Source organism: Scyliorhinus torazame, chromosome 15 (genome assembly GCF_047496885.1).
Source record: "Scyliorhinus torazame isolate Kashiwa2021f chromosome 15, sScyTor2.1, whole genome shotgun sequence".
In the NCBI taxonomy this organism is placed as follows: domain Eukaryota; kingdom Metazoa; phylum Chordata; class Chondrichthyes; order Carcharhiniformes; family Scyliorhinidae; genus Scyliorhinus; species Scyliorhinus torazame.
This window is the reverse complement of record NC_092721.1, coordinates 171,661,668-171,685,866: the sequence shown is the minus strand read 5'-3', so window position 1 is coordinate 171,685,866 and position 24,199 is coordinate 171,661,668. Positions and strand designations below refer to the sequence as shown.

Genomic DNA, 24,199 nt, shown 5'->3' with positions numbered 1-24,199 from the left:
CTAAATTTCCCTCAATTGTTTGAACTTAACTCACACCATTTCTAGCCAGACCTGAACTCTTATTAGATGATAGTCTGAGGTATTCATTATTTTACAGATATTCATTTACAAACTATTCTCGACAAAGGAAAAAATATTGCATCTGTTCGAGACATAATCCAGACATATGTGGTAGAAAGCTGAATGGAATTATGCATTAAATATGAATTTATAAATTTTAATACATTACAGTCGAGTGCTAGAGCTCTTCAAAGTGCTACACTTGCTTCAAATGATTGAATCTCAACTCCTTCTGTTCTTGTCACTGATGTGCTGTGCCAGACAACTGATGTGAAGACAAAGAAGCTGACAGCTTGTCTTCACTCATTCTTCACGTCTTTGAGTGAAGTAATCTTCGGGAGCTACAGAAGGGTGATCCTCCCATTGTATCAGTGTGAAAGGGACAACCGGAGCCTCCAGTTTCCAGTGTTATTCTGACCCCGGATGGTGCCAGCACATTGTCCCCTCTCACCAGGAGTCTTGAACACAATCTGACCAGGAAGATATGGGCTTTGTTATTGGGTGATCTATTGGGGTCAAAGAGTCAGCAAGGATCATGACAAAAGGTGTCGGGACACTTTACCAAGGAAACACAGACAAATAGCGACTGATGTAGATCTCCGCTGCTGTTCAAATGAATTTAAATCATTGAGGGGTTTGTCATGTCCTTTCGCCCCTCAAAAATCTTTTAATTCTGCAAACGGATTTCATCAATAATTAACTCTGTTCACATATTATTGGTTTAAAATGTTAAAAGGATAGGGTTAAGTGAGATTGTTTTCATCACAAAATGAAATCTGATACTTTTTTCAAGTGTTGAGGTTAGCTCTTCCTCCCCCACCCCCCCTGGCGGAGGTTGTAAATGCATGGCCCATTAGGGGAGGTCCCATGTTCAATCCACCGTCTCTACGGAGATAGTTTTTTTAAATTTAAGGTACCCAATTATTTTTTTCCAATTAAGGGGCAATTTAGCATGGCCAATCCACCTAACCTGCACATCTTTGGGTTGTGGGGGTGAGACCCATGCAGACATGGGGACAATGTGCAAACTCCACATGGATAGTGACCTGGAGCTGGGATCGAACCTGGGACCTCGGCGACATGAGGCAACCGTGCTAACCACTGCACCACCGTGCCGCCCCTCTACAGAGATAGTTGATCAGTTTGACTGCTAACAGAGGAGCTGCCATTAGTTTCTGGAACCCTGCACCTGGCGGGGATAACATCAGCAATGGTTCTCATTCATAAATAAGAAGCCAATAAGTCCTGCTGGAAAATTCAGCTGCATGGGCACTGGGTGAGACTGAGAGTAGACTTTGCTACAATTTCTTGCCACAGTCAGACAACTCGTGGGTATTCATTGTGTCAGGGAGAATATTTGCTTGACTGGGTGCTGGGTAGCCGTAAGGGCCTGTGCAACCCCAACACAAACAGGTGCCTTTTAAAGAGCAGGCTAGAGGTGGGACAGTGCAGGTTCAGGTTCAACTGAAAGTGTGTCATGTGTAACGCATGTTAAATTGCTTGTTATATCTTTAATATTCACTGTACTAAGTTTGATAAGGGAAGTACTTACACATCACTAATCATATATCCTGCTTGCAGTGCACTCACCTTTGAGCATTGCTTGTGATTTTGACACCAATTCAGGGATCCATTATTCTGCAAAAAAAAGGGGGAAATCTGTTAAAACAAGAGCAGGATTTTTAGATTTTAAATCAGTGACACATTCTGTAGTTAGACTTCAATTGACAGTAACCTACACCAGTATTTAACTATTTCTTTTAGCTCAGCTTTGCGATGATTTCTGTAATAGTTCTGCATATTGGTGATTTCCTGCAGGTACTATCTGAATGTTCTGCAAAAAACATTCACACATTCCAGTGTAAATTTTCCTCCCTTATAGTGGCCCCACCCCATGCGTCACATATCAAAAAAACACTGCAGAGGCAGAATCTATAATTTGAATACTTGAAAAAGTAAGGGCTCTAGCTTTCTAATGTTCCTGTTTTGTGATCACAGGGGGGTGAGCTAAACATCAGGTGTGCAGAAGTGGGATTTTACTAATACTTGTGCATCATCTCCAATAATTGTGTATCATATCATTAACTCTGATATTATGTCTGGTGCAAATTTTCATTACGCATTTGCCTGCTGCTCTTATAGGTCATGAAGATCAGATAAGTCCCAGGTATGAATCTGATGGGGCAGGTTTTAATGCCCACCCACCCTCCTCCACCCCATCCTCCCACCCCACCGGAGAGTTTGGAGGCATGGGGGCATTTAACTGGGTAGGACAGTACGTGATGGGAACCTCGCCGCATTCACTCCTCCGCCCAATTAAGTTCCTGGCCAGAAGGCTGGCGGGAAGCCTTCCTGCTGAGATGACAATTGAGGCCCTCATGATCATGAATCACAGCGAAGGCCTGGGCATTTGATTCCGGTGGGACTTCCCCAATGCAGGAGACGCGGGGCTCCCACCAGTTCTCCACCCAAAGGGCGAGATCCTATCACTATTGTTGCTAACTTGCACTTAATCTGTGCTCAGCCGGAGCAGCAATAGGGAGAGGGGCATTATAATTAGTCAGGCATTCCTGCAGGAGGGAGGAAGGAATCAAATCACCCACTGCTGAAAGAGAAATAACATCAATCAGATGAAGGCAAAATTGGGTTTGCCTATAAATAGCCCCACAAAATTCATTAGGGAGGAAGGAAAAATCACCACTCCTGTTTGCGACTCAATGATTCTTAACCAGAATGTGTACTTGAGCAGATACCATGGTGGCAGTGGTTAGCACTGCTGCCTCACAGCACCACGGCCCAGGTTTGATTCCAACCTTAGGTGACTGTCTGTGTGGAGTTTGCATGCTCTCCCAGTGTCTGCGTGGGTTTCCTCCGGGTGCTCCGGTTTCCTCCCACAGTCCAAAGATATGCAGGTTAGGTGGATTGGCCAGGCTAAATTGCCCTTTAGTGTCCAAAAGCTAGATGGGGTTACGGGAATAAGGCAGGGGAGTGGGCCTGGATAGGGTGCTCTAACAGAGGTTCAGTGCAGACTTGATGGGACAAATGGCCTCCTTCTGCACTGTAGGGATTCTATGATAAGAACCAGATGAAAATAGCATCGGTCTTGACTGTGAAATCTCCCACGGTGCGATTTTCACATTTCTGCCCAAAGTTAACGCTCTCCAAATTTTCCTGACTGCCCACGACAGTCACTGCCTGGACTGGCGGGTCTGGAAAAACCCAGCCCCAGGAGAAAATAGCCCATCAACTTGCAGTTTCAGATCTTAAAAAGAAGTTAGGTCTCAACGAGCTGATCATACCACAAAAAATATACCAGCAATTCTTTCAAATGCGTCATTATGAAGATAAATCAACACCATTTGGCTGTGACACAAAGTCAGAACATCATTAGCTCTGATACAGCATGACCATAACTGCTTCCTGAAAGACATTTTAATAATACCCCACTCACGAAGACATAAAACAATCAATCATTAAAACTATTGTGCACAGCTACCCATGGAATATTTTGAGTCATTTTCCCAACATATCATTTTCCAGAGAGCATTTAATTTTAATTACTGCATCATTTTATAATCTAATTGGTGTCTAGGTGCCTCAAGCACACCGTTTCCCAATCTCCCCGCCCACTAAGTTTTACATTACAGAAGAGCCAACTCTGTAGCATCGCTTAAGGGCTGCAGTGAACTTTGTTCCTTTTGGTGGAAAGGTACAATTGCCCTGAAAAATTGAGCAAATCTAAAAATCTTGGATATTGCAAAATACAGCTCTATAATTTAGTAGTAATTTGTGAAGCATTATTTTTGCTTCCAATGTCTCTGTTGAGACTTAAAATGGGATATCTTGATATCGACCATGAGGAATCCAGAAATCTCTGAGTCACAAAAGCTGAAATATGTTAAGAAAACGTAGCATGATGAAAGGACAATCAACCCTGAAATCAGATCCATGCACACGTATGATCAATCCTATCATGGGCCCCATCTCAATTATCACATAATGCCTTATCTGGGTCTCCAATGAGCAGTCTTGTCCCAACTTCACTTCCCTGTAACTGACAAAAACAGTATGGTTGAACAATGAAAATGATCAGGACGGCCTGTTGCACACCATTGCTGCCAGAAACACGCACATCAATAATCTTCAACTTGACATGACCTCAGTTGCATCTTTTTAAAAAGTGACTATTATTTTTTATTTTATTATTAATAATATATTATTATTTTTATATTTTTTACTTAAATCATTCTATATGTTAAGCTGCTTGTACTGAACATGGTGGCTTTTAGGATGAAAATCACAGCCTCCTGCTATTAAATACTGTGCCCTAATAGACATTACCCGAAAGTGAGTGATGCCTGACAGTGCAGAATGGCTGATTGTCAAAATGCAGCTAGTAGATGGAAGTTGGGCGTCTACCGACATATTTCAAACACATCTACTGTTCGATGGAACAGTGACAATGTAAGTTACATTTCAGAAGGAAAGATTAAAGTGCACAATTTTCTAGTTCAGAGACGAAGTGTAGAGTCGGAACATTTTTGCACTGCTGCTAGGAGCGCCGGGAAGGTACAATCAATCCATACAAATGGGCCAGCACGCTGCCCACGTACACCCGCCTGAGACCCGATTCCTCAGTCATATGATTCGCTGGGGCCGGGAATCCCATTGGGAGCCTGACAAGATGGAGCAGCTTTTATGCACTCCCACTCATCCCAGATTCTCAATCCAGCCAAGAAGATGGCTGCAAGACTTGCACCAGGTTTCCTTGATGCGGACAGCCACAGGATGTTAGGCGCTGCTGAGGAGAGGAGGGACACCCTCTTTCCCAGGGTGGGGCGGCGACAACAGTCAGCTGTTATGAATCAAGCCTGGGATGAGGTGGCAGATGCAGAGAGTGCTGAAAGCCTCACCAAGAGGACCGGCATTCAATGCAGGAAGAAGATGAACAACCTCCTTCAAGCTGCTAGGGTAGTAACCACCAGTGTGACCCAGGCATCACTCCCGTCCTTGGCCCCTAACCCTTATAGCCAGTAACACTCCACCTACCAGCATGTCCCTCAGACCCCACCCTCCAGAAACCTCGGGCGGGATTCTCCGACCCCCCCCCCCCCCCCCCCCCCCCCCGCCGGGCCGGAGAATCGCCGGGGGGCGGCGTGAATCCCACCCCTGCCGGCTGCCGAATTCTCTGGGCCGGGGTTTTGGCGGGGGCAGGAATCGCACCACGCCCGCCCCCCCAGCGATTCTCCGGCCCGCGATGGGCCGAGCGGCTGCCCGTTTTAGGCTGGTCCCGCCGGCGTAAATTAGACCTGGTACTTACCGGCGGGACCTGGCTCTGCTGGGTCCTCGGGGGGGGGAGCGTGGGGAGATCTGGCCCCGGGGTATGCCCCCAGGGTGGCCTGGCCCGCGATCAGGGCCCACTGATCCGTGGGCGGGCCTGTGCCGTGGGGGGGCTCTTTCCCTCCGCATCGGCCGCTGTGGACCTCCGCCATGGCCGGTGTGGAGACGGACCCCCTGCGCATGCGCTGGGATGACGCCAGCATACGCTGGCGCTCCCGCGCATGCGGCAACTTGAGCCGGCCGGCGGAGGCCCTCCGCCGCCCGGTTGGCGCGCCGCCAACCCCGCCTGCGCCAGCCTAGCCCCTGATGCGGAGGATTCTGCACCTTCCGGGCGGCCCGACACTGTAGTGGTTCACGCCAATCCTCGGCGCCGGGACAGCCCGCCCTGCCGGGTAGGGGAGAATCCCGCCCCTCAGCTACTTTCAGTGGTAGTGAATTCCACAGATTCACCACTCTCTGGGTGAAGAAATTTCTCCTCGCCTCCTAAAAGAATTACCCCTTATTCTCAAACTATGACCCCTAGTTCTGGACTCCTCCCACCATTGAGAACATTCTTTCTGAATCTAATCCTATTAGAATTTTATAAGTTTCTATGAGATCCCCTCTCATTCTTCTAGACTCCAATGAATATAATCTTAACATACTTAATCTCTCCTCATATGACAGTCCCGCCATCCCAGGATTCAGCCTGGTAAACCTTCGCTGCACTCCCTCCATAACAAGAACATTCTTCCTCAGATAAGGACACCAGAATTGCACACACTATTCTGGGTGTGGCCTTACCAATTCCCTGTACATTTGCAGTAAAACATCTCTATTCCTGTACTCAAATCCTCTCGCCATGAAAGCCAACATACCATTTGCCTTCTTCACTGCCTGCTGTACCTGCGCGCTTACCTTCAGCGACTGATGCACAAGGACACAAAGATCTCATTGAGTATCGACCTCTCTCAATTTACACCCAATCAAGTAATAATCTACCTTCCTATTTTTGCTTCTGAAGTGGATAACATCACATTTATCCACATTATACTGCATCCGCCATGCATATGCCCACTCACTCAGCCTGTCCAAATCCCACTGAAGCATCTCTATATCCTCCTCAAAGCTCACCCTCCCACCCAGCTTTGTATCATCTACAAATTTGGAGAAAATACATTTAGTTCTCTCGTCCAAATCATTAATAAGTAATGCAAACAGCTTTGATCCCTGTGGTAGCCCACTAATCACTGCCTGCCATTCGGAAAAAGGCTTATTTATTCCAACTCTTTACTTCCTGTCTGTTAACCAGCTGTCTATCCATCTCAAGACACTACCCGTAATCCATTGCGCTTTAACTTTACATTATAATCTGCTATGTGAAACCTTGTTGAAGGCCTTCTGAAAGTCTAAATAGACCACATCCACTGGTTCTTCCTGGTCGACTCTACTAGTTACATCCTCAAAAGAATTCCATTAGATCTTTCAAGATTTCCATTAAATTTCTCTTTCGTAAATCCATGCTGACTTTGTCTTATTGTACTGCTGCTTTCCAAATGCTGTGCTATGGAATCCTTGATAATGAACTCTAGCAACTTCGCCACTACTTACGTCAGGCTCACTGGTCTATAGTTCCCTGTTTTCTCTCTATCTCCCTTTTTGAATTACGTGCTTACATTAGCTGCCCTCCATTGTGTAGAAACCATTCCAGAGTCCAAAGAATTTTGGAAAATGAACACCACTGGATCTACCATTTCTAGGGCCACTTCCTTAAGTACTTCCAGATGAAAATTATCAGGCCGGCCCTGGAAATTTATCAGCCTTTGATCCCATCAATTTCCCCAAAACATTTCTACACAAATATTGATTTACTTCAGCTCCCCACTAAAACTTGTGTTTCTCAGAACTTCTGCTTCATTATTCATGTCTTCCTTTGCGAATACAGAAGCAAAGTATGAATTTAGTTCCTCCGTCTTTTCTTTTTTCCCCTTACGAATTGCCCCGTTTCTGACTGTAAGGGGCCTACATTTGTTTTTGTCAATCATTTTCGCTTTACATACCTATAGAAATTTTATAGTCAGTTTTTATGTTCCCTGCTAGCTTACTTTCATATTCTATTTTCCCCTTCTTAAACAATCCCTTGGTCTGCCTTTGCTGAATTTTGAACAGTTCCCAATCCTCTGGTCTATTGCTTTTTCTTGCCAATTTGTATGCTTCTTCTTTGAATCTAATACTATCTCTAATTTCCATTGTAAGCCATGGTTTGGTCACAGTTCCCTTTCCACTCTTGTGCCAAATAGGAATAAACAACTTGTGGAGTTCACATATTCATTGCCTGTCCACTGTCCTTCTTTCCAGTAATGTTTTCCAGTCCATCGTACCCAACTCGTGCCTCATGCCAGTATAGTTACCTTTATTGAGATTCAGGACCCTAGTCTCAGGATCAACTACCTCACTATTCAACTTGATAAAGCAGTCTATCATAATATGGTTACTTATCCTGAAGGGTTCTCTCACAACTAGATTGCCAATTGTTCCTTTCTCGTTCCACAAGAATTTAATTATAGAAGTGAGTATATTGTGGGTGGGACTCTGGTTTCAAGTAGAGTTTTGGTTTTCGAACAGTCTGGTTATGGAGCAAGGAACATCTTTCATCAGCAGAGTTCATTTGAAATTCGGTGTGCTGGCTAGAAGAGTGTAAACTTCTTGTTAGCTGCAGTACTCCGAAAGGTGAGTTAAACTTCTACGGACAGCTAAACTGAGAAGAGAAAGATAGCGCTTTATTTGCAAGAATCCAGAGTTAGAGAATATTAGAACCTGGGGATTTACCTCACGTACTCGGTAAACCTACATAAGACTTTAGGGATGTTGGTGTTGAACTGGGAGTCAACGACCAGGAAATGATTCAAGAGAATATGAAGGGAAAACCGTGCCAGACTGGAAGGCCCAAGAAAATCTCATATAAATCAAAGCAGTACTTGGACCAATTTCTGATAAGCATCTGACTTTGGTTGTTAAGATGTAGTTGAATGGGTGTAGAAGGAAATTTGAGTTAAGAAGCTTGTTTCATAGTATGTCAGTGAAAATCTCTGTTGGCGGGATCCTCAGGTCCACTGGCAGCGCACCCACACCCGCGGGTTTCCTGATGGCGTGAGGTGGCCACAATGGAAAACCCCATTGACGGCTGCGGAAACAGAGAATTCCGCTGCCAGTGGGGCGCACCGCGCCAGAAATTGCAGCTGACGGACCGGAGAATCCTGCCCTATATTTTTTATATCTTTAACGTAATAGATTACCTAAGATAGAGTGCAATTATTAGTAATGGTGTTCTTGGAATTTTGTGTGGTAAAACTCTTTTGATTTAAACCATGAACTTTGTGGCTTTATTATTTTAGTAAGTACCTGTGTTTTCAGACTCTAAAGAAAAATAAATAAACACTTTACTGGTCTCTAATGAGTTCAGAACTAAAAGTCTCATCTCTGTGAACACAAAAGATGCCACTGAGCTATTCAGAGGAGAGAAAGCAGTTCTTCCAAAGTCCTGGCCAACATTCGTCCCTCAACTAATCGTATCAATTCACTGGTCACTCATGCCGCTGTGTTTGTGAAACGTTGCTGATACAACAATAACCCTTAATAGAGTGAATGGTCCCTAGGCACTTAACAAAAGCGTACCGAACCACATCAGGAAATAACAGGGTAGATGACCAAAAGCTTTGTCAAAGAAGTAGATTTAAGAAGGTTCAGAAAAGACGGGAGAGATAGAGAGGTTTAGGAGGGAATTCTGGATTTAAAATAGAGAATGGCTATGTACTTTCCTCCAAAACAACAGTCAATCCACTTAAAAATGGCAGAGCACTTTAAGATTTTTGACAGGATATAAAAGTAAACATCATTAACTTTTATTATAATTTATTATTGGAAAGCCCCAATTACTTCGATAGGTTCCGCTTAATGGTGGTTTGGTTGATAAATGCACTGAAGGTATTAACTGAAAAATGTAAAAACAATTCAAATCATACTAAAAATAATCTACCGGAGAATCAAGCACAACAATTTACTTTTGAGACCAGTGTGATCTGTTGTGCATTTGTGCACATTGTACTGACATTTGTGATTGACGGCCTTGAATGTGACATAAGTCAAGACAAAAAAAGCCATTACTTTAAACCCCGATCAGGGGCCTACCTTACACCAAGTTCCACTCATGCATCAACCCTGTGCTCCTAACCTACATTGGCTCTTGGTTAAGTAACAACTTTAAAATTCCTATCTTTGCTTTTAGATACCTCTGTGGCCTCACCCCTCACTATTGCTGTAAACTCCTCTAGACCTACAATCACACCAGGAATCTGCACTCCTCCAATTCTGGCTTCTTCAGCAGCCCTGACTTTAATTACTCCGCTACTAGCAACCATACCTTCAGCTGCCAGGTCCCTATGCTCTGGAATACCCTCTCTAAATCTCGCTGTCTCTCCACTTCTTTTTCTCTCCTTTTAAAACCCATCACTTTGACCAAGCCTTAGGTTACCTGCCCTAATATTTCCTTCTGTGGTTTGCGTCAAATTTTGTTTGATAATCTTCTTAAGAGGCATCTTGGAAAATTCTACTATATTAAAGGTGCCATCTAAATACAAGCTGTTGTATTATTCTGGTAGGTGTTAGTAACCTTCTAACATGTCACACAGGAGCCCAAGGTAGTGAATGTTGGCTGTGGAGAATATCATGGTTGACTCTGATCTTGTCTTCACCAGTATCAGTCCGCACGTGGACACATTTTCAAGGTGTGAGTCACTGGATAGTAACCAGAGGAGAGGCTGCTTGGCTTAATGTTCCCCTCTCCAGTCTAGAAGGCACTGAGGCCAATGTGGCACCCAGCTGAGATGAACTATTTCCGCAGAGAACTTTGATTTTCTACCCCATGTAGTTAAGTGACATTAAACTATTGGGAAAGATGTCCTTCTAACATTTGAAATGGGCTGTTGCATGGATAGCACTGCTGACCTGCTCTATTAGAGTATTAAGAATTTCATTCTTGTATTATTTTGAATCTAAATAAGACATGAAAGCTTGAGAGTGTTGATAAACACGCAGTAAAGAACCTGTAACAATGAAGACCTTGTGCAAAATACTTTTAACATTTGTGCTATATTACAAATTTAAAAAAAATGTTTTATCCATGTTTCAGAATACCAAAAAAAATGTTGTTCTTCAGGATCCCACAATTCTCATTAATCACACTTTTGATATCTTCACTTTTGTTGCTCCATTAAAAACAATGATCACACCATTGTAACATTCCCTGAGGGTTGGTTCTTCAGTTGGAAATTTCATAAATCCTTGGGCACTAAAGTAGACTATTTTACAGAATGTGTCAAGGTTTATAATTTCATAGTGTTAACAGAACACTAATTCCTCTTCAAACAATGGAACAGCCTAATTTAGAGAGATAATTTTCAACACACTTCAAACATACAGTAGCCTCTCAATTAGAACATCCTCCTGCAAGCAAAATACTTTCTTTATCTGATCATGCGTACTTGGTAAACACTGCAGAGTGGACAGAGAACAAAAAGGCCTTCGAGGAGATGTTCTCTTCAAACTAAAGCTTTGTTGCATTGAAAAGAAACAGCGCTTTGAATAGAAACATGGTCTCCATTAACGCCACCACAGTGGAAGCACTGGGGATAGCTTTAACCATTTTATGACTTGGCTCCTGTTTAACTCTACTCCTGTCAATTACTCAAATTTCTCATTGTTTTAGGGATGTAAAGTTTTTTTTAAATGCTGTCTAGACAACACTATACTACCAAGTAGCTACAACATAATTTTGATTATCTGACAACCTTATGAATATAACTTTCTGTGTCCACTGTACTCCGACCAAATCCTCTTTCTAGTATTCTAAACTGTTTGATCACCAACCCCCAATGTGCAGAGGGAGGCTTATATCAAAATTCAAGACACTTAACACTTCACATGATCAAAAGATTCAACTCTCCCGTTTAGCATAAGTATTGAGTAAACAAGTTTTTCAATAGAAACGATAATGATTATATTCTTGTGCAAACATTTAGCCAATGATGCTGTATGCTTTACTTGCAAGTCTTTTGTACTGCTTTGTATTTTTTTATCTTTAATTAGCAAGAACACAACAATGAAATAGTCATGGAGAACTGTATCATTTCTTTTCAAATGTGCTTTGGCACATTAGGGATGTCTATAACTTGCGTGGCATTTTTCCTGTGAAAGCTATATTAGCAATGCAATGAAGCTGACAAATTATTTTTCAGGTGTCTCAACAGATCCCTGTTTAAGAAAGAAAATCAACAGGGTAACATATAGTTTTCACCTCTAAGTCCTGTTCAAATCCAACCCAACAAACAATTCTTTCTGGTGAATCCTAAGGCTGTTAAATGAAATGAAGTTTAGAATTCTCAATTCTGTTCCCTCTGAAAACCACTCTCAAGAACAAATTATAAGTTGTCGCTAATTAAACATTATCACGCAGCAAAACATTGGGATAGTTGGTGCTATGCCATGGGCACAGACATTCCCTGATATTTGGGGGGGGAGGGGTCACAAATCAACCCTTTCTTGATGATAAAACCAAATTTCTTTTATTTTTGGAATCCTCTCATTATCCTTACAAATCCTAAAAGAGCATAAGGTAGGAAGTCTGTGCTAGGCCCCATGCAAGCCATATCATAATTAACAAAGTTGGCCAATAATGAAGAAATTGACTTTACTTAACCAAGATTTGATATCACGGTAAGGATTTGTTTATCAGTACTTAAAATATTGATTGGAAGCAACATTGCCATATTCCTTTATTATGCACATACACACTTCCATCTGTTACATTTATTGCACTGGGATTTGAAAGAAGTTCTGATTTTTGTCAACAGATACCAGCTAGTGAGTGATAGGAACACATTCAACACATTTTATGGGTTCAGTCTCTGCACACTCCATCTCTGCACAGGCCAGGCTAGCCATCAGGACCTCATTTGCTGTTGAAATGGCCCGTGTATTTGTGCAGCTGACTACAAGCGAGCCTGTTGGTTTCCTGCCACCTTCAAAGGGTGGAACGAGGCACAATGAACACCCAGATGTAGGCATCCCACAGGAGTTGGAATGCAACAGAAGGCATTGCCTTCCCCTCTTCCCCCAAAGATAGGAACCATAACATACCTGACGTGACTGAGAATAATGGCATTGCGCCGCCAAAACATGGAGCAAACGTGTTGCAAACATAACTAAAAACAGAAATCCAATCTGCTGCTGCCAAATGACTTGTTCACACTTTTCCTCTTTACGCAGGCACAGATGGGTCATCAAAACAGATCATTAATTTTCAGGCGACAGCATGCAACAGGGAACACACGAGGTTTACTTTGTGCACATTATCAACTGAAAGAACTGGGGGGGGGGAAGTTAATTCATTAAAATACCTACAAAAATATATCAAATATAACACAAAACAGTTTGTCGATGTTTTATTTAGAAACCTGATTAAAGGAGGAAGGGCCGCTTGTCCTGGACAACACCAAGATTGAAAGGAGAATGAGCAAAGCCTGGAGTGAATCAAGATGTAGAATTTATGTTGCACCTTGGTTTGTGTTTTAAAGGCCAGTCAGTTGTTTGAAGAAACAGGAGACAAGAAAGGTCACCAGTTTGGCAGATATTGTTGACTGTCTTGATTTTGGTACAATAAGAATGTAGAGAGGGGTAAGAGCATTCAGGAGCATAAAGAATGGCAGAAAAAGGAAAATTTAGAAAACAAGTTAATGCAAGCTACTTGAAATCTTCCAACAATCCTGATAATAATAATAATAATAATAATAATAATAATAATCGCTTATTGTCACAAGTAGGCTTCAATGAAGTTACTGTGAAAAGCCCCAAGTCACCGCATTCCGGCACCTGTTCGGGAGGCTGGTACGGGAATTGAACGCGCTGCTTGCATTGCTCTGTATTGCAAGCCAGCTATTTAGCCCACTGTGCTATACCAGCCCCATTTCAAATCGAATAAGTCTGAGAGTTGTCCTTTCCATTCATCCTTTTCACTATTAATTCACTGACGAAAATGCCCTTGGTGCGCAATATTACTGAAAGAGCAACATAAATTAACGTAATTTGATTAGTAGTAATCTCATTTAAGTAGCCATTTATCAATCATCAGACATGTCATCAGACATGTCATTCTTTTTTCATCCCTATGCGCTTTGAATATTTCCACAGCACTCATTCACAAATTAGTTCCCAGACACCATTACTTAGAAGCATATCTCAGATATAAAGATCCTCAGATATGATTCAGCAGCGTCATTTTGTGGTGAGACATTCGTCACACAAATAGTCTTGGAAATGCTTGAGTTACACCAGCAAATCTACTATTTAAAGAGCACAAGCATCGGCAGAAATGCTTGCCTGGCGACCTCAAGCATCACACATCGCTGGCAGGTTCCTGTTTTAAATTTTCCTTTAAACAAAACTAGTTTAAGAATTCTGAATTACTCATGTATCGGGGGGCACTACACATTTTATGAAGTAACCATGAATAATTTTTCAAAATCCCTCAGCATGCCCTGGTAGTTAGGGAGCACTGCACCACACCCATTTTCAGTCATGACAGAAAGGATTTACATACTGCTTTAATGTCTATGAGATCCTATTGAAAAGATGCACACTGACCTAAGGACTGCAGTCTCCAGTTGTTGTTCTCTTCAAACTTTGGTTAGCACAATAAGAGGCCTGTCATTCCCAAGTTTGCTTTGGTGGGTGCAAGATCTGGACAGGACAGGATGTCTCCCTTAGCAACAGCAAGTACATCATTAAAAGCCAAAGTGATGGCGGAAACTTCCACATAGACTGTGGCTCTGGCCATGCTAAAATTGCCCCTTAGTAGATGGCACAGTGGTTAGCACTGCTGCCTCTGAGGACCCGGGTTCGATCCTGGCCCCAGGTCACTGTCTGTGTGGAGTTTGCACATTCTCCCCGAGTCTATGTGGGTTTAGCCCCCACAACCCAAAGATGTGCAGGGTAGATGGGGTTACAGGGATAGGTGGGGGAGTGGGCCTAGGTAGGGTGTTCTTTCAGAACGGCGGTGCAGACTCGAGGGGCCAAACGGCCTCCTTCTGTACTGTAGGGATTTTATGAAAAGTATTCACTTCTTTCCTACATCAGTAAAGCTAGAATAACATGGGGAATTTCTCCATTTCAGTAATGAAACAAACATCATTCTGTATCAGTATTCATTAGAAATCTACCTCTATTTCCCAATAATAATGGATCAACAACTTTACTGAGGAAAGCAGTTCACCAGCATGACACTGTAATATTTGCTTAATATGAAGCACTTATGCAGCAGTATCATTGCTTAACTCGCTGCTTGCAGTCCATGGAGAGGCCAAAGGTTCAAATGGAACACAACCATTACTGAGCTGAAGTAGTCTTTACCACCAAAGCAATTTAGGATGAGTTGAAAATTAAATTACTTTAAATGACATCTTACCGATTTTTTTAAATCACACAAATGCGATTCGGAACATAATTGAAAATGTCAATTCAAAGATGCAGATTCAAGTATCTCTCCCATCATGTGAACTAACCAGCAATATCCCTTGAGATACATGTGAGAATCAAAAAGGCGTGATGCTCAAAAGGGAGGTGGGTAGTTTCAATGATCATTAAGGGGGATTTGTATTTTCAAGAAAAGCACCCCTACAACCTATGATAAATTGGAGGACAACAGGTCATCGCAAGTGTGATATTGACTTTTCGTTTATGAATAATAGACTCTATAACTCACTGACACTGCACACATGGGTAAATCTATTGTGTCGCTCATTTTTCACGAGTAAATCAATATCACTCTCCAGAGTGGTTACAGCTCTAATTATTACATGTGATTATTGTGTTTTTCAAAGTTAATTTTAAAAATGAATTATTCATATCCACACAATTCTTTTCAATATGTTACCAGCTACACAAATAAATGCAATTTGTGAAAACTTTAATGTAAATTAGCACAAGCTGTTCAATTCACAGCTTTGATATAAAGGAGCCTGCCCTCCCACAGTGGCCATATTTTATGTCTGTTAGTTATACAGCACATTGCTGCAGCACAAATGATACCATACTAGTTCATTACAACACACATGCAGTTGGTGTATGGCAGCTCAACTCTCAGAACAAAGGCACACTGCACATCAGCATTTAACATTTATTTAAAATGATAAATGTGTTATCATTTAATAGCAGCAATTAAAATAGATGATATTATGCTGCCCTAAGTAAAGCATATACTGATGGCAATTAGTGAGTAGCGTAGGATACACCAATTATTTCGCTGGAAAAGGAACTAACATGTTTGCAACTAAACCAAATGGACTGGAAAGATCCCAGACTTAATAATAATCTTTATTATTGTCACAAGTAGGCTTATATTATCACTGCAATGAGGTTACTGTGAAAAGCCCTTAGTTGCCACACTACGGCGCCTGTTCAGGTACACAGAAGGAGAATTCAGAATGTCCAATTCACCTAACAGCACATCTTTCGGGACTTGTGGGAAAAAACTGGAGCACCCGGAGGAAACCCACGCAGACACAGAGGGAACGTGCAGACTCCCCACAGACAATGACCCAAGTTGAGAATCAAATCCGGGACCTTGACACTGTGAAGCCACAGTGCTACCCACTGTGCTACCGTGCCGCCCCCCCACTTGGTCTCAAGCTGATGTGGAGTCAGCTGATTGTAGCAGGATTGCTAATCTGGGTTCATGACTTGGCCACAATCCTTCAGAACAAATAAGAAGGATGCATTTATATAGCATCTTTCATGACTTAAGGCATCCCACTACACTTTGCAGCCAACTAAATGCTTCTGAAGTGTAACCATTCATGATTCCCCAAAAACTGTCTGTTGTGTGCTACCTGATTATTTCAATGCACAGTACCTTTGTTATTGTATGGGCAAACACACTCTGTTAAAGGTAACGTCCAGCTTGTGAGCGGCCTGCATGGTACCTTCACAACTGCTGCATAGCCATACTGACACAGTTTTGAGGGGACATTGATAAACACTGTTCTAATGTAGAGAACATGGCAGCCAGGCGACACACAGCAAGGTCTCACGAATGAGGCAACATTTTGTGATATTGGTTATGATATAAATATTAGCCAAAATACTGTCCATTAACCCAATTGGAAAAGTTTTCAAAATAGTGCCGTGGGCTCTTTCCCATCCGTGTAAGCCAATGAATGGGGCCTGCTTAATGTCTCATCCAAAAGCGTGCACCCCCAACAGTGCGGCACCCCCTCAATACAGCACTGGAATATCAGCCTAGAATCCGTCTGCTCAAGATTTTGCAGTGGAACTTGAACCTCCTGATTCGGAGCTGACAGCACCACAACTGAGGCACTGTGGGCAAAGAGGAGGACGAGTTTCTTCTCTTGAGCACTGGCCCAGGCTCGAAAGCTTCCCTCTGCAGACATTGAGTGAACACAGGGACATGTTTAACTCTCCACAGTCAAATGACCGCCAAGGTAGTAAGTAGACTTCTATCTACTGGTCACAACTCAAATATAAAAAATTGCCAATTGGTCAGGGTACCCTCAAGTATCCATAGAACTATACCTTAGAAGAGGATGAGATAAAACTAAAGGGGAAGCTGCTTTTAATAAAGACCTGACACATCAGACTGATTACTCTGATAGGCACACTTGGGATTTTGAATCAAAATAATAGTCTGGAGAAAATATCTGAAATGTCTTAAAACGGTGAGCCATAGCGATATAACAGTGATGTTCCCACCAAACCTAGCTTTGGTTTATTAAGAGCAATGGTGAGTTCAGTTCAGTCACGCTGGGTGAGTCGCACATGTTTTATCCAGCATGTGTCATTCGTGGATCTTTCCTAGGAAATCAGTAACCGGCGGTGAACCCTGTAGCCAACAACTGGTTGCATGTGAAAAGTAAGGTTGTAGTGCGGTACAATCGCAATCTAGCTCCCTCTCCAGGAAAGACACTGAAAATACTGACATATATATACTGCTGCTGGATGGGTCCTGCGAGAGAAGTGCCCAGCATGAAAATGACTATCCTTTAAGCAGGTATTGAATATGTAGGGTTGAAATGACCTAATGTGCGCATGGTGTCCTTTCTATATAAAATCATGCTGATAACCATTGTGTACTGAATATTTACCTCTCCAGTCTGTTATTAAACATTACTCACTCTGACCACTTTGCCTGAGCAATTGTCAACTTAACTCTAGCCTGGCGGATGTCTCAACTCCAGAGCCACACTTTGTCCTTGCCCAAGAATGATCACAATGATTACTGAGCTCACTGGTCATCTCTTCACAGTGAGACAGGAAGGGACTTCTTCCAGAGCAACGCAGGAAAGTGAGCCGGGGTGTGGGGTGAGAGGCTCTTATTATTTGCTTGGGGTGAAGACTTTCATCTTCAGGCACGATTACATTGGCCGTGGATTCTCTTCCCGCCTCTGATTGTGCGTTCCGCAATCAGCGGGAAAGGAAGAAGGGGCAATGTGTACTAGGCAGAAAAAAAACTGAAAGGGGAGCAAGTGACCAAGCTGGGGCGAGAGGGTGAGTGAAAATGCCCGTGTGATGGAGCAAGGAAACATGACAGTGCGAGGAGAGTGTGTCAGGCGGAGATACAGCAATAGTAACAACAGGCAGCAATCGCAGTATTTATTTATTTGTAAATATGCTTGCTAAAGAGTACAGTTGGTTGTGGGCGGGGGGGGGGGGGGGAGGGGGGGTTGGTGGCGAGGGGGATTGATCCACGATTGGAGTACATCTGAATTGGACACTTGGCCGCCGAGTCAATAAAGGCGACAGGCGTTTGATGTTCTGAAAAGGGAACGGAGCACTCCACATTGCCTGAAATCAGGAACTTTCTGCCATCGGTGCCTTTCAATATTTGTTCAGATCATTCTGGAGCTTTACTGGCCACAGGCCTGTTAATAAGGCGGATCAATGGCTTACAAAAAACAGCCGGAACTGCAGCCCGCCAGTTGGCCAAGGCACCTGAATTCCAGCTCCCCTCTCCATAGACAAGGAGCTTTCCTCAGGGGAGGAGCCTGCAGGGTCTCTCTGCCTTCACTTTTCCGTCATGTTCGGCCCGCCACTTGGCGATATCCCAACACCATTCAGGAACTCTCCTGTTCACAAACAGTGGGATCATTTAAGCGTAGCTGTCACAGGCACGATGGGCCGAGTGGTTCTCCCCCCCACCCACCCCCCACTTTTCCCCGGTCATAAAAGCAAACAGACAGATTTGGGGATCTGAAATCAAAACAAAGTGTTGGGATTACTCCGTAATCTTTCCCCAAAGTAGAGTCATGTTCAGAGCGGGAACTCCTCTTTCCACAGATGCTGACAGACCTGCTGAGGGTTTTCTCACCGCTCCCCCTGCCCCAGTCTCTGACATTTCTCAATCTTCAACACACAACGGGTAATATTGCTTCATGGAATCGATGGTTAGTCCCCTCAAATGTCATTATTTTCAGGTCAATGTGTAGGTCAGTCGAGGGGCGGCAGAAACAGGAGAGGAAGGGGACACTGGGCCCAGCAGAGTTCACTGAGTTCACTTACACTATAAACAACGCCGGCATCTCCACATCATGACTATAAACAGAGCCACGTGTGTCCGGCTCTGCGGTGCCTTTGCCCTGTTGTGCCTGGTAATATTCCACACAATATCATTTGGTTGGGTGTGGGGGGGTTGTAATGCAAAAAGCATGCTTGCTTCATCAGAACAGGAGAAGCCAGAGAGGTCCCTCAGGGCACGTCCTGCTGGAGATTTTCGGCGCCCGTTTCATTACACCCTCAGATTTTGGAAGGGTGGATTTGACCGGGCGTTGGAGGGGTGGGGAGGCTGATCCTACAATGGGAATGCTGGACCTGGGGATCATTCTGGGAATTCTCCATCCAGCCCCAACTAACCATCTGCATTGATCAACTCACAGGATTTACTCTGCTGAAGTCATGATCATTTTTGACACAGTACGTTTGGACTCTAGGGGCTTTTCACAGTAACTTCATTTGAAGCCTACTTATGACAAGAAGCGATTTTCATTTCATGTCTTTTTCTCGTGTTTTACGTTCTCACCGCATTGGATGAAAATGCGAAGCGCCAAACTGCTGCATCGAAAGTTCCTTTCTAAACACCGGGATTACAGATGTGAAAGTCCAAATGAGGTGTGTGTCCCCCCCCACCCCCCAAGAAGAAAATATTAACATCAGCATTATCCTTAAAGGTTGAGTTTTCGCCAACGTTCGAATAAAATAGTGCCACTACAGTGCAGAAGGAGGCCATTCGGCCCATCGAGTCTGCACCAACCCTCTGAAAGACCACCCTACCTAGCCCCCCCACCCCCACCCTATCCCCATAACCCACCAAACCTTTGGACACTAAGGGACGATTGATCGTTGCCATTCCACCTAACCTGCACATCTTTGGGCTTCTAATCAATAAAGAGCTCTGCTATCTCTGTTTTTCTGTCTCCTTTACCTCTCTCCACAGATGCTGCCTGACCTGCTGAGTTGTTCTGGCAACGTTTTGTGGTTGTGTCCTTTCCCAGTGTTAACATTGAGGTGTGGGAATAATTTGAATGTCCCTCGCAGAATGTGCAGGGACAACCGAGTGCAGGTTAAAAGCCCAACTCGAGTAACTCCACATCGTTTAGAAATCTTCCCCTCTCCCCCCCACACCATATACACACACACACAATAGACACTGCCCCCCCCCCGCCAGACACACCCTTATAGACACCACTCTACAGACACACCTACCCCCCCATAGAAATGCCCCATAGACATGCCCCCTCCCATTACTAAGGTGAAGTCGCCATAATCCCAGATGACCCTTGGTGATGACCGGTGGCGATTTAAACTGAGGATCACCACACCTCTGGCAAGGTTGAGAAGGCGGGGCCTTCATGACTAACCTCAGCCAGTAGGGGAATTGAACCCGCTGCTGCTGGCTGCAAACCAACTGTCTAGCCAAGTGAACAAAACCCCCCCAATAGAGACACACACCCCAGAGACTCCTGCCCCCCTCCCATAGACACACACACCCCATAGACCCTCCTCCATAGACACACACACACACCATAGACCCTCCCTCAGACACACACCGATAGACCCTCCCCCATAGACACACAAACCCCATAGACCCTCCCCCATAGACACACACCCATTGACCCTCCCCAGACACCCATATACCCTCCCCCCCATAGACACACAAACCCCATAGACCCTCCCCATAGACACACACACCGATAGACCCTCCCCCATAGACCCTCCCCCCATAGACACACACACCCCATAGACCCTCCCCCAAATACACACACAACACATAGACCCTCCCCCCATAGACACACAAACGCCCATAGACCCTCCCCCATAGACACACACACCCCTTAGACCCTCCCCCATAGACACACACACCCATATACCCTCCCCCATACACGCATACACCCATAGACCCTCCCCCATAGACACACATACCCCTTAGACCCTCCCCCAAAGACACACCCCCAAAGACCCTCCCCCATAGACACACGCATCCATAGACCCTCCCCCATAGACACACGCACCCATAGACCCTCCCCCATAGACACACACACCCATAGACCCTCCCCCATAGACACACACACACCATAGACCCTCCCCCATAGACACACACACCCACAAACCCTCCCCATAGACACACACACCCATAAACCCTCCCCCACATACACACACACTCATAGACCCTCCCCCATAGACACACACACCCATAGACCCTCCACCATAGACAAACACCCCACAGACTCCCTATAGATCCCCCCCATAGACAGATACTCCCCATAGACCCCCATATAGACACACATCCCATAGACACCCCCTTCCCCCATAGACATACACACCCCATAGGCACTCTCCTCCCCCAGACACACACCCCAGAGCCACCACTCCCCCATAGACACACACCCATAGACACCCCCTCCCCCATAGACGCCACTTCCCCCATAGGCACACACCCCATAGACACCCCCTCCACCAAAGACACACACCCCATAGACACCCCTCCCCCATGGACACACACACCTCATAGACACCCCCTCTCCCACAGACACCCCCTCTCCCATAGGCATACACCCCATAAACACCCTCTCTCCCATAGGCACAGACCCCAAAGACGCCCCTCCCCCATGGACACCCCATAGACACCCCCTCTCCCATAGGCACACAAGCCATAGACACCCCCTCTCCCATAGGCATACATGCCATAGACACCCCCTCTCCCATAGGCACACACCCCATAAACACCCTCTCTCCCATAGGCACAGACCCCATAGACGCCCCCTCCCCCATGGACACCCCATAGACACCCCCTCTCCCATAGGCACACATGCCATAGACACACCCTCGCCCATAGGCACACATGCCATAGACACCCCCTCTCCCATAGGCACACATGCCATAGACACCCCCTCACCCATAGGCACACACCCCATAAACACCCCCTCTCCCATAGGCACAGACCCCATAGACGCCCCCTCCCCCATGGACACCCCATAGACACCCCCTCTCCCATAGGCACACATGTCATAGACACCCCCTCTCCCATAGGCACACATGCCATAGACACCCCCTCTCCCATAGGCACACATGCCATAGACACCCTCTCTCCCATAGACACACACCCCATAGACACCCCATCCCCCATGGACACCCCATAGACACCCCCGTCTCCATAGGCACACATGCCATAGACACCCCCTCTCCCATAGTCACACACCCCATAGACACCCCATCCCCCATGGACACCCCCTCTCCCACAGACACCCCCTCTCCCATAGGCACACACCCCATAAACACCCTCTCTCCCATAGGCACAGACCCCATAGACGCCCCCCTCCCCCATGGACACCCCAGACACCCCCCTCTACCATAGACACCCCCTCCCCCATAGACACACATGCCATAGACACCCCCTCCCCCATAGACACACACACCCCATAGACACCCCCTCTCCCATTGGCACAGACCCCATAGACACCCCCTCCCCCATGGACACCCCATAGACACCCCCTCTCCCATTGGCACACAACCCATAGACACCCCCTCCCCCATAGACACCCCCTTCCCCCATAGACACCCCCTCCCTCATAGACACCCCCCTCCCCAATAGGCACACACAAACCTCCCGCCTGTGTTACCCTTTAGTTCAGTTACCACTTTACAAGGGGGGGGGGGGGCAGATGATACTTCTCCCGCTGAAACATGTCACTTTAAGAACCAATGCGACCGAGTATCCATGCACCGTTCGAGAGCTGCAGAATAAGCCCCGACATTGAAACTAAACCCCGGCTGCACAATATACGTTGATATTGCAATCCGTTTTTTAAAATAAATACATCTATAAAATCTGGCCTGGAGCGGACCCTGGACACAGTGATATCGCAGTACAGTTACCAGCATTTGACAATTGAGGTGTCACTCCTCGGGATTTTTAAAAATGACCATAAACTATTTCAGCAGATTTCCAACTACAGACAAATTGCTGCAAACTGGGGAAAATCTCAGCGCTTCCTTCGGGGGTGGAGAAGCTGCTTCAGTGTGACTGATGCTCTGGACAGGACTCCAAAATCTTACCCCCCAAAAAGTGACTGCACCTCCCACAAATCAATTCATCCGGTGTGACACCACTAACTCCATCTGGACACACACTCCACCAGGTCTGGACACGAGTTAGTAACAAAAATACACCTTACAAAGTAGAACCGAGCATCATTTCTCTCCCTTTAAAATAAAAGAGTTGGGAGTAACTCCATTTGTAAACCTGGAAAGTAACGAGTTGGGGTTAGGAGTGAGGCAGACAGGTTTCCCCGGCATGTTTATATTGTTTTTTGTAAATCACCTCTGAGAAATTGACCGGGGAGGGGGTGAAATGACAGCGATCCAATCCCCCGCTCTCTCCGGCAGCACTTTGGGACGGGGCAGTACACCTGAACCTGTCTCCCTCACCTGGTTTAATGTCCTCACACCACCGCTCCCACACCACACAGCATAGTGAGATGTTGACGGGGTGTAAGAAGCCTCGGGAGGGCTGGCCCGCCCGCTGGGAGCAGCCAAAGAGCTCTCTCATACACCGCGGCTGTGCGGAGGGAATGGTCTCTGATCTACCTGAAAGTTCTTGAACAGGGCTGAAAGCCGAGTGATGTGCAGACTCAGACAGCGGGACGTGCACCTGGCTCTGGACACGCTGCCGGTGGCGAGCGACTCCTCCTGCTTGCGGGCAGCCCAGCTCCATCCGACTGTAATCCACAGAACGACAACCACCCGGGCAGCTAGTGCATTGCACCGAGCCATTTGGATGCCAGGCAGGGAAACTCGGGCTTGGTGTCTCAGCAGTTTGGGGGGGATGATGAGCCCGTCCTCAAGTGCGTTCACTTCGCAGTCTACACACTCTCACATCCCTTTCTCAGGCTGCACTCAAAACTCTTACCCGCCGCCTCCTGGAGGCGACACAATGCACTCAATTGGTTCAGTACCATTTGAGTGACAGTCTGGGAGCACCCTCCTCCACACACTCACTCTGAGCAATATTAACTCTCTCAATCTGCACAAAACGCTTCGAGCAGGGCAAGCTAAAGTAGCTAATCATTTTAGTTGGGCCACCCATTATTAACACAGCACACGATGCCATCAACAACTTAACGTGTTATTTAATGACAAGTACCTTTTATATCTCTGGAACGTTGCCTAGGTTACGACCTTCTGGGAAATGAGGGGTAAA

At 45.3% G+C, this 24,199-nt stretch overlaps 1 protein-coding gene across 1 annotated transcript in view; it reads right to left on the bottom strand.

Annotated features, from left to right (window-relative positions):
• Nucleotides 1-23,892, bottom strand: part of LOC140391988 (anosmin-1) — a 286,799-nt gene extending 262,907 nt beyond the window's left edge. The window contains exons 1-2 of the mRNA XM_072477109.1: nt 23,587-23,892; nt 1,651-1,698 (exon numbers count right to left, since the gene is read on the bottom strand). Coding sequence (XP_072333210.1) covers nt 1,651-1,698; nt 23,587-23,772 — 234 coding nt within the window. The 5' untranslated portion in view covers nt 23,773-23,892. The remainder of the gene's footprint in view (nt 1-1,650; nt 1,699-23,586) is intronic.
• Nucleotides 23,893-24,199: the final 307 nt, after the last annotated feature.